Consider the following 11,899-nt stretch of genomic DNA (forward strand, 5'->3'; position numbering starts at 1 on the left):
AGACAACAACACGTGACAACAAGTAGTAACAACAGAGCAGACAACAACACGTGACAGCATGTAGTAACAGCAGATATTCAACAACATGGTCTAACAACATGACGTGAAGACAAAGTGAACGACATAAACATGGTGTTAGACAGAACAAACCGACGTTCTGTGTCAACACAAGGTATAAGAACACAAACAACGGCGCAACAACATAATTTTGGCACAAATGGAACCCCATAAATTACAGGCCTCTCTCATCTTTTTAAGTGGGAGAACTTGCACAATTGGTGACTGACTAAATACTTATTTTCCCCACTGTAAATCTCAGAAAGTATTAATATAATGTTTTTTAAAAATTGCCCTTTTAAGTTTTAACTGAGTTCTAATCAATATATGTTAGCCCTCCACTCTCACAGTCATTTGGCACATAACTCCCAGAGCACTCAGTAGCTATCAAACAGGAACCAGCAGGTCCAGAAACGTGTGCAACAGAACTTCTATCAGACATCTGAGTGCTGTGGTGACGTTAACATTTTATACCCAGCTAAGTGCCACGTGCATCGTCTGTAAAAAGCAGCAAGTTAATGAAAAGAAAAACCGCCAAATCCAATAAAATGTGTCTTTTTATGGGCTGTGCATCCGGTGAAGAATGGAAGGTATAATATAGATGTAATCTTTCCATTTTCTGGAGGATGGGTAACAGAAGCATCCACATGTAGGTGTTCTGAAATGGTTTTGGCAGGTTAATACCTGTGAAAAACAAGAGCAGATGAAAGTTTAAGTATTTTTTATTTAGTTTGATTGTGAATGGTGCTTGTTCAGGACGTGTACCTGTAGTAGTTTGGTTTGAATGGGCCGTTCTTGTTCAAACCCAGATACTTGGCCTGCTCGTCTGTCAGCTCGGTCAGGTGGGCGTCGAAAGTGGCCAAATGCAAACTGGCAACGTACTCATCTGAAAGAGGAAATGATCGTTTATCCATAATTTGCTTGCAGGAGTTAGTTTTATTAAGCAGATACAGCATGTTAGCAAATAATTTCATGTGTTAAAGTCTCACTGCTTAAAACAAAAACAATATTTCTTACAAATTCTGAAAATAAAAACCATGTTAAGCAGTCATTTCCTCACCCATTTTTTTGGGAAGCAGGTAAACATCTTGTTTGTAGCGTCCCTCTGGAGCGTTGTACAATTCAATCAGGGCCAGGGCCTAAAACAACATGTAACATAACGCCGTTATAAAAGAAAACATTACAAAAGAAAATAATGAAAGCCTGTAAACTGAGTCAGTTTAGCCACGAGTGACCTGCATACTCTGACATTTCCAGGTCAGATAAAGAGCTTATCTGCCAGAGCGGTCACATTAATTGCAGAAAATGAAAAAACAGTGAGGAGAGCTCAGTTAATCCCACAAGCCCTGCTAACCCCACTAACCCTCAGAGGTAAAGGTTGTGTTTTCATACCTGAGTGGTGGCTGTGATGGACAGAACAAAGGTAGGAACGGTGGAGCAGCTTAGGTTCAGCAGCCGGCCCTGTAGAACGAGTCAACATGTCAAAGAAACATCTTATAATGCTACGTAGCTCAAGTGTTAGCACGTGCTGAAAGTACTGTCATGAATGGAAAAGTTACTGTCCAATAAACTATAGATTAGTTAGAAAATGAGACCAACACATAAAGGACAATAAAGATCTGGCATCTTCAGCAGATTTTCTGTATTTATTAAGCAGCGTCTGACCTCTGCCAGCAGGATGACTCTCTTCCCATCGGGCCAGACGATGTGGTCCACCTGAGAGCGGACTCGTTCCCACGTCAGCTCAGGGGTCCGCAGGCTCGCCTGGAAGAGTCGAGACAGCTCGGTCAGGATCTCAATCGTCTTTGTGTGCGACTTGAACACGTTTAATGTTTTTAGTTTACCACATCGATCTCTGTGTTGGAGTGTCCCATGTTGCAGACCATAGAACCGTTCTTCATCCGATCCAGCTGGTCTCTGGTCACCACATTTTTATTCCCTGCAGAGAGACACAGACAGATCTTTAATGATCTTGAATAAACAGAGCACCAGAGGGAATGGTGTCTGAAAGCGTAATCCCATGCTGGTTACCGGTGCAGGTGATGATAACGTCGACGTGGCGAATGACCTCATTCAGCTTCACCACTCTGAATCCATCCATGCTGGTAAACAGAGAGAAGAGACTCAGTCTCATTTAGTCTGAACTTCTTACCAGCTCTAATTCATTTAAATGAAGGAAGTTGTGAACTTAAGTTAAAGATTGTTGTTTAAGCAATGAGTCTAACAGAAATGTTTAAACAGCTCGAGCCTCTGTGTGTGTATGTTAGTCTCGACACCATCTTCCTGGTTCATAAACATTCAGGATGTTGAGCATCCCTCACCAGGCCTGCAAGGCACAGATGGGATCAATCTCAGTGACGTAGACAACGGCTCCCAGAGCTTTCAGAGCTGCAGAACAACCTTTTCCAACCTGAAACAAAACAGAATAACACACATGGTTTAAAATTACAGATATGATCAATCGCTTGTTTGAAAGTAATCAAAGCTAAAACTCAACATGAATAAAACCTCTGGCAAAAATGAAACAAACATCACTCTTAGAGGATGTTCAGCTGTTTTATTTCACATACAAATAAATAAAACTACAGATATGATGCCACAAAAACATCTTCTTGTTTAAAATGTCAATCTTCTGGCATTAAATTAAAAAAAAGTACTATATAAATGTAGTCAGCCACAATTTTTTTTAATTCAAGTAAGGGAATACCATGTGATCCGTTCAAAAACAAACACCTGCATCAGATTAAATCTGATATCTAGGCCTGTTTACACATGCAACAAAGGACTAATGGTGCAGTGTTTTTCCATGATTCCATCATTTTTGCCAGCGGTTGTATTTCCACGACATTATGATAAGGATTAGTGTTGATAATTAATAATACATAAAGTCTCTCACCTCACCGTAGCCACACACCACCACCTGTTTGCCTCCAAACATGACATCTGTGGTTCGCTTCAAGCTACAGAGATTTGAGACATAAAAATAGCACCGTTTGTGGAAGTGAAAGAAACCTGACAACTTGTATGAAAAGTCAAACATTTCTCCACACAAATTATAGAATAAATAAAAACTCTTCACAGTGACAGATTTCCTTTTTTTTTCCTTTTCAAGGCAGATATTTAAAATCCTCCCAATCATGCATCAAACAGATGAACGTCAGCTGCAGGACAGCAGTTTACTTTGACAATAATTAATCAGAAGGATTAGTTCATTAAAAGTGGGGAGCTTAGAATGTGCTGATCCTGTTCATAGAGACTCATACGCTGTTAAAGAACAACACATTATTCATATGCTGCCATGGTGATATTACCAGAAGAGTAGCAGACCTAACAGTTGTGATCACAGTCTGTTTCACGCAGTATTAGGAGCTGAGAGTTTTATACAAAGAAAAATGTGCTTGAATAATCAGGCCTTGTGGTGGCATGTCCTTAAAATTTATGTTTTTAAATGACTACTTTATTTTAATAATCATTTCTTTCAGTTTTTAAAGACAAGGTTATACACTAACTGGACAAAAACAAACACTAATATTTCTTTGGACCACCTTTAGCTTTGATTACAGGACGCATTCCCTGTAGCATTGTTTCAATAAGCTTCTGCAATGTCACAAGATTTATTTCCATCCAGAMTTGCATTAATTTTTCACCAAGATCTTGCACTGATGATGGTAGAGTCTGACCTTCTCCAACACATCCCAAAGATTCTCACAGGACTCTGTGGAGCCAATCCATGTGTGAAAATGATGTCTCATGCTCCCTGAACCACTCTTTCACAATAAAAGCCCGATGAATCCTCGCATTGTCATCTTGTAATATGGCCGTGCCATCAGGGAAGAAACAATTCATTGATGGAATAACCTGGTCATTCAGTATATTCAGCTCAGCTGACCTCATTCTTTGAGCACAGACTGTTGCTGAACCTAAACCTGACCAACTGCAGGAACCCCACATCATAGCACTAAATCCAGGTGGTGACTTTATTTGGCCGGGCCAGTGTATATAAACTGAGTGCACAAGTCATGATGAGAAATCATAAGTAACATCCAAAATAAAAACAGTTTTTTAACAAGCACCTGTAATGGTACGTTCACACCCAACGTGTTTTGAGCAGCAAAAAAGTGCCCAACGCCTCAAGTTGGACGCGCTACGTTCACAGACTAGACACACGTCTGAAGAGAGACGAGCGTGTCGTTTTTTTCCCAGTCTGTCTCAACGGTGGATGAAATAAAGATAAAATAAAGAAAATGGCTTTGCTTTGCTTTACTTACTAAAGAGCAAGCGAACGTTGCGCACAGCAGAGAATTAATTCACCAGAAGATTTAGAGGTGGTTTGTTCGGTTAGTTTCACTCCAGGGGCTGCGAGCTGACAAATTATTTTTTGTCCCGAGCCCAGTTTACCACCGCGGTCAGTTTAACGAACTGCTGACCCACATCGGTGCTGATATCTCCAGCCAGAACACCAACTACAGACTGTCGATTTCAGCTAAAGAGCTCCTGTCCGTCTGTTTGTGTGCAACATTCAGGAAACTGTCACATGGAAAAATGAGTCTCTCTGATTGGTTGTCAAGATGCGTCGAGCGGTGAAAGTTCAGATTTTTGAACCCGAGCGTCTGCTGCTTTTGCCGCACCCCATGCACGGAAAATGCTCTACCGCACCTTCCGCATTCCTTGCACGCCACACGTCCTCTAGAGGCACGTCCATCATAGACTTTGCATGTAAACCGGCTGCTCCCTTTAAACCAGAGTTTACTCACCCATCCAAGATGGACTCCCTGCAGCAGTAAAGATTGTCAAACTTCTGCTTCGTCACAGAGTCGTTCACATTCATAGCTGGCACACACAGTTTCCCKGCTTTAGAAAGCTGATACAACCTAGAAAATAATAAAAGAGGCAATATTATGTTTGTCTCTAAATATGTTTAAAGGGATCCCTGATTAGTTGTAATGTTAAGACTTTATTTGATAAACATTTATTTTAACTGTAAAATAAAGACTGTAAAAATACTGTAGGTTGTTTAGTTTTGTAAATCTTAAAAAATATATCTTAATACGGACTGAGCTATTTATTTACACACAAAGCATTCTGGGTAAATGATGACGTTGATAGGTCCTCTGTGTGAGCGAGCTATATCCACCCTGAAGGTTAATCTTGGACAATATGTGATGATTGACTCTTTTAAATGAAACCAGAGAGCGTTGACAGAGAGGAGAAGGTAGAAATGACTCAGCCTGMAACTGAATATATGGATGGAGGACAACAGAGCTGCTTCATGGAAGAAGGTAAAGGTGCTTTATTGATCATCAGTGTATGTTCCCACACAATGACGAAATTTGTGCTCTGCATTTGACCCCATCACACGTGAGAAACACCCAAGTGGAGCAGCAGGCAGCTATGTAAGCGCCCGGGGAATAGTTAGGCTTAGGTGTCTTGCTCAAGGACACCATGACATGTGGGCATGGCGGAGAGTCGAACCTGTGACTTTCTGGTCCCAGGCTGGCTGCTCTACCACTACACCACAGCTGCCCCTAGAAGAACCTCAGCTTAGCCTGTTAGCTTTAGCTTTAGCACTGATGCTATATTGCCTTATACTGTGTGTACTAGTTCTGTGCTAGCGCGACAAACAAGCTAAACTGAAGTCCTCCATCCATATTTTCAGTTTTAGTCTGAGTCATTTTTGTGTTCCCCTCTCTGTCATGTGGATGGAGGACCTCAGTGACGAGAGGAGAATGTGTAACGCTGAGCTAATGCATAAATATGGTGATAGCATCGGGGCTAACGCTAAAGCTAACAGGCTAAGCTGAGGTTCTTCTTCCATGAAGCAGCTCTGTTGTCCTCCATCCATATTTTCAGTTACAGGCTGAGTCATTTCTACCTTCTCCTCTCTGTCAACGCTCTCTGGTTTCATTTAAGAGTCAATCATCAGATGTTGTCCAAGATTAACCTTCAGGGTGGATATAGCTCGCTCACACCGAGGACCTATTCACGTCATCATTTACCCAGAATGCTTTGCGTGTAAATAAAATGACCCCGTCCGTATAATGCATTTTTAAACTTTTAGTTTAAAAATTATTAAAACTAAACAGCCTACAGTATTTTTGCAGTCTTTATTTTACAGTTAAAATATATGTTTATCAAATTAAGTCTAATGTTACAACTAATCGTGAATCCCTTTAAAAAAAAGCTCATATCAGTGTGGATACCTGTGAACTCCTGTAACGCTCTCCTCTACAATCCCCCGGATCTTCTTAAAGACGTTCYGGTACTTCTTGTACACCCAGTGAGTCAGATCTCCTCCATCATCAAGGATCTACTGAGGCAAAAAATATTTTCACTGCTGCCATGGCCTTTTTTCATTATACATTTTGTACATGTGGAGAATTGTTTTTCCTACGAACCATGTTGGGCTGCCAACCCTCAGTGTTGACACAGCGGTCAATACACCACCAGAAGTCGTCCTCGGACTCCCCCTTCCAGGCAAACACAGGAACACCTGAAACATTAGAGGAGGACAATGTCCCGGGTAATTAAACTCCTGATTTTCACTGACGTTTACGGCCAGAAACACCTGTAACAGAGGCTCCGTTAGAGTCTGAGTGACACCATTTAATAAGCTGTACAGGTCTAAATTTACTGACGCGTTTACTAATAGAAAATGACACATTCATAAAAGAAAAAAGGCACCCCTCTCTGCAGCAATTATAATTGGTTGGTTTTAAAACAACTGGCAGACATTTGCACTTTCTATCTTARAGATTTATCACACTAAGTCACATGACAACCAGAAATCACGTTTTTCACCTAAATAAATATTTATTAATGTGTTCCAGTGATCTCTGCAGGGAGAAATGTTTGAAAACTACACAAATCCAAACAGTAACCTTGGTTTAAAGAAATGACATGTTTGCATGACAAAGAAATCTTCTGTTTGTTTTACAAATATCATGATCTGCTCCGAAMAAAACATTCGTCATCAAGTAAAAGAGAAATGTGGAGGATGTTTTAGAKTTCACAGAAAGAACTGATGAGTTTGTTTGTTTTCAAATGTCAGAAATGATTTAATTGCTAATATTTAGGCTTGCTCGTCGTCGTCTGCACTGCTCACCTCTCTCTGCCAGAGCAGCGGCCACTTCATTCTGCGTTGAGTAAATGTTACACGCAGTCCAACGACACTGAGCGCCGAGAGCCGCCAGAGTTTCAACTAACACCTGAGAAAACATGGGACATTAACAAGAACGCCACGTACGTGCTACACTGTCAACCATGACTCAGCWTTTTACGGTTTTCAGCTGCAAGCGCTTCAACATGCCTTCAGCTGATTTATCCGTTCACATATCAAAACGTTCGGCTCGTTTAGAGCATTACTGTCATGACTTTTGGTTTATCCTTATTTAACATTTTTTCTAATCAAAATAAAAAATTCATCAGATCTATGAAAACATTTAGGCTACTTAAACTCTAATAAAAAATTGTTTAACTTTCAACTGTTCGCTTCAATCCACTGCTATGCTGTTTTTTTCTTTTTGTTTTTTGCTAATTTTAGCATCTAGCCACTGTTCGCTTCTAGTCAGCACTTTCCTGGTTTTGACTTTTGGCTACAATTTTTCTGATATTAGTTTTCAGCTACTGTTTTACTAATTTTAACCTTTAACTTTTTATTTTTTGCTAATTTAAGCTCTTTTTTGCTAATTTAAGCTCTTTTTTGCTAATTTTAACCTTTTTTCTGTGTGCTTTATTTCCATTATCAAGTTTAAGTTTCTTCTACAAACTTCAGTGAAGTCATTCAGAGTTCTTTAGCTTTCCTGCATCTTCATTAAGACAAACTGCAGCCTCTGATGGTAAATAATAGTCAAAAGATAAATAAATGAATCTTACAGCAGTCTGAGCAGTGATGTGAGTGCAGCCAACTATTTTGGCTCCCGCCAAAGGTTTCTCAGTCTGCGCTCGCTTCCTGAGTGAAATCAGCGCTGACATGTCTGAAAACATGAGTGGGAGAGAAAACGATGCAAAAAACTCAAAATATTCACAACTTTTATAAAGGCAGCTTCTTCTACATTTAATCACAGACAACTGTAAAAACATGGTTTTTAAAACTGCCTATTATGTATAATATGTAGGGAAACTGAAAAAACAAAAATTTTCTGTCGTTTTAAGTGAAACAACCAGTTAAAAATATTCAGCTGATGTTTTTTACCTTGTTCTGCGATCTCGATCTCACGTCTGCCAAACTCAGCCTGCTTGATGTTTTTGATGCAGAAGTCACTGCTGCCCTTGGAGTTGACCTGGGTTTTGTCCCGTGGCGAGGTCTCGTCATCCGAGCTATCTGTATAAGACGCGGCTGCAATCAAATTGTGAATTCACTTTATCAGTTCAAACTTTACCTTTAGCTGTAAATGTTCACAGTAACAATCAATATGAAGTATCGATGACCGTCACGCTTCAGATTAAAGTGGACTGGTGCCCCTCGTACCGGAGCTGTAGCTGTCGGTGGAGGACTGGGAGATGGAGCGGGACAGAGAACGACGGCCCGCCTTGGTGGGAAACCTGCTGAACTCCTGCTTTTCCTCCACAAACTGGATTTGCTGAAGCGAGATAAAGATCACACTCTCAAAGATTAAAGACATTTTAAATTAAAAAAACAAAACTTAAAGCAGTTTGAAAAGGTCAGTTGGAAGTTTTTTTGATCTACAGTTTTGCTAAATTTGACTGGAGTAAAATGAAGGAAGAACAAGTTGTTAAACAATATTTAAAATATGATTTATTAGGATTATTTCTGCGCTTAAACATTCAGCTTAACTTTCAGGACAAGGTGCATAAACATTGTAGAGAACAAAAAACTCCCTACATGGGCTAAAAGCTACACTTTACTATTTACCATTAAAACATGTTTTCATTTGTTTTAAGTAAGATTCACATCTTTTAATCTGATTGGTCATTATAGAGAGTTGTATTCAGTTGTATTGTCTGACTGCTTTGTCTAAGTTTCACAAAACTTCAGCTTCACGTGTTTTGGGCAAACAAAGGCAGGTTAGTCATGACTGCAGGAAAAAAGTAATCAATTTAAAAAAAGAGAATGAGGATGTGAAACAATGGAAATAAAACAAGAAAGACAGACCAATAACCTTGTGCAGAGTAAGGTCAGCGTTTTTTGACAGAGTTTATTACTTGAGGTATTCAAGCTAAATGTTTGTGCAGTATATATTTAAAACAGAGTACTGAGTCTAAAATCTACTGTTCTTTTGTCAATTTTAGCTTAGCTTCAAAAAAGTGTAACTGTTTCCATTTCAAGTCCTCAGAAATACAAACTCTTCCTTGTTCCTTAAAAGTGTCGTAACATCTGCCTTTTTAAAAGTTGGTTCAAAAAACAAACATTTCTGTTGTTTCAGAGTTGAAAATATCTCAGTTACAGTAGGAGTTACATTGTGAAATGAATTATTTGACCCGAGGTGGTGTGCCATATTTATGCTTTGACCTTTCAAGCCTAAAGTGGTGCACTTTGTATCAGCAGTTTTATGACAAACTAAATATTAGAACACAAAGATCAGCAGGTTTAAACTTCCCGTCACTTTTCTTGTTGTGCTCAGTTTCTTCCAAATCTGCAGATAAAAGCTGTAATAACCACTCTGCTCAGTGTTTGCATTCATAATTTTTTCTGTCAATAACATGTTTTTCTGTCTTTCTCCCCATAGAAACTACGCCTGGACCCTGACCTCTCAAACCACAACCAGTTGAGGCAGAAGGCTGCCCATACTGAGCCTGGTTCTGTTTAGTGCTGTACCAAACGATTATTTTCTAATCAATTAATCTAATGATTATTTTTTCGATTAATCAATTATTCTAACAACAAATCTAAAAGTTATTCTGATGTGAGTGCACAGGATATTTAAGATGTTTTCATTAAATTAACAAGAACAGTTCTTTAATACTGTAAAATTTTCTGTAATAGTTTTTTCATGGACACAAAATATGCACTCTAGAGTCAATTCTTTAACAAGAAAAGCTTAAAAGATTTAACATCAATTTAAAATCTCAACCAAAGCATATAAAATTCAACTAAAAGAAATATAGTGCAAGATGTTAACCATCTAACAAATGAACTAAATCATGCAAAATTCAAGTCACTCTCTGGAAAACCTATAACATATGATAAACATTTATTTATTATTTTTTATTTAACATATTTCTCAATATATAAAAATTAACAAATAAAGATAACATCCAACTCTTTGTATTGCAACATCAGTTGTGTAACTTTTTTTCTTTAAGGTGAAAACTGTGGAAAACAACAAGACTGTTTTGTCTTATTGCACAAATTAAAATCCAGCTCCACGTGTTTCTATTGATGTCATTTCCCCACTAGAAAAATGTGTGATAGAGGTCCATGGAAGGCAAATAAGTCTAAATCAAATAAGCAAAAGAGGATGCGGTTAAAATAAATAAAAAGGTATTTAAGCTACGTTTTGAACATCCAGAACACGTCCAACACTTGTTGGCTGCTTGTGCTCTTTAGGTCAGACGTGTCGGGAAGCTCCTCTGTTGTTTGAGACGCTGGGGGAACCGTCTGATGGGGGAACGTGGCTCGACCTAACACCGCTCTCTGTTTAATGGTGGATGAAATAAAGAAAGTGGTGGAACTTTATTTACTTTGAGCAAGCGAACGTCGTGTTCACAAGATAATTAATCCACCAGATAATTCAGAGGTGGTCTGTTCAGTGAGTTTTACTCCAGGAGCTGCGAGGCTTTCAAGCTTCAGACTGAACTGAAGCAGCGGCTGCTGACGTCATTACGCTCTTGCGCGATGCTGCGTTCAGGGCAAGCATGGAAAACTCACCACTCTTATGCTAATACGGTCGCAATGATGCGTTTAGGTACCGAAATGGAATTGCAAGAACAGCGAATCGATAATAAAAAAAAATCTGCGTCGACAAATTCGACATCATCGATTATTTCAACTAATCGGTGCAGCCCTAGTTCTGTTGGATGTTCCTTTCCACCGTTGCCAATGTGCTGTTCAGGATGAGTGATTGAAATAAAATATATTCTTAGACAGACAACTTTCACCAGTTGGCATTTTATAAAGTACTTCTAGTTCTAAAGTTTAATTTCCCAAGCTGTGACTACTACGAACTACAAAAGGGTATAAATTTATCAGTTTTTATTTCCGTCTGTTTAATGCCTAAAGAGTGTTTTAACATTTACTGAAGCAGTAGCTAATAAAAAGTCCATCAGGGATGACAAGCACAGATAATTCAGTCATGATGAAAAACAGCACATATATGATTATTGGACAGCCTGAATGTCCTCTCTGGCACCCGATACTTGGTGTATTTTCACCGGGGTCTCACCTTTTTGACAGGCTTGTGGGTGGGCACGGCGCTGAAGACGGACGACAGCTCTCCCATGTTCATTTCGCTGTTTTTGCTCACGGTCATGGCTGAGTATTTCTCCGCAACGTTTTCGCTCTCCTTCACCTCTTTGCTCGCCTGTTTCACCTCCGGCTTCGCCTCCCCGGCCGGGTCTGACATGTTCACGGCAGCTGTGTGTGAGCCTTACCTGGACAAAAGCACAACACAGCCGTCGAGACAGGTAGTAAATAAAAAAAGAGGCACGCGAGCTAGCTAGCAGGTTAGGACAGACAGGAAGAGAAAGAGACAAGCTTTTTTTAGGACAGCACGCACGTAAAATAACACCAACAAACGCGATTAGAGGCTGATAAAGTGTAACCCGGCTTGGATTCGGAGATGATAAAGTATCTTTATGCCCTCTGTTTGGGTGCGTAGGTTGCCGTCGTGCTGCTGCTGGCTCAGCTGTCAACTGGGCTGCTGTTCACTAACTTTGTGGGCGG

The 11,899-nt window shown here is 39.6% G+C and overlaps 1 protein-coding gene across 2 annotated transcripts; it reads right to left on the reverse strand.

The window, feature by feature from the left end:
• Nucleotides 1–371: 371 nt before the first annotated feature.
• On the reverse strand, nt 372–11,899 carry LOC106516135 (adenosylhomocysteinase 2). 2 transcript variants are annotated; one of them, XM_014006335.1, is made up of 18 exons: nt 11,733–11,899; nt 11,400–11,607; nt 8,525–8,636; nt 8,249–8,377; nt 7,930–8,030; nt 7,160–7,262; nt 6,453–6,547; nt 6,258–6,364; nt 4,812–4,928; nt 2,954–3,017; nt 2,379–2,467; nt 2,089–2,159; nt 1,902–1,996; nt 1,723–1,821; nt 1,450–1,518; nt 1,118–1,196; nt 823–943; nt 372–741 (listed from the first exon to the last, which is right to left on the reverse strand). In XM_014006335.1, the coding sequence occupies exons 2-18, from the start codon at nt 11,577–11,579 to the stop codon at nt 735–737; spliced, it is 1,638 nt and encodes a 545-aa protein (XP_013861789.1). In that variant the 5' UTR covers nt 11,580–11,607; nt 11,733–11,899; the 3' UTR covers nt 372–734. The 2 variants fall into 2 exon arrangements, with proteins under 2 accessions (XP_013861789.1, XP_013861788.1); XM_014006334.1 differs by having other exon boundaries at nt 8,249–8,392.

This window comes from Austrofundulus limnaeus, unplaced genomic scaffold, assembly GCF_001266775.1.
Source record: "Austrofundulus limnaeus strain Quisiro unplaced genomic scaffold, Austrofundulus_limnaeus-1.0 Scaffold35, whole genome shotgun sequence".
NCBI classification, from domain to species: Eukaryota; Metazoa; Chordata; class Actinopteri; order Cyprinodontiformes; family Rivulidae; genus Austrofundulus; species Austrofundulus limnaeus.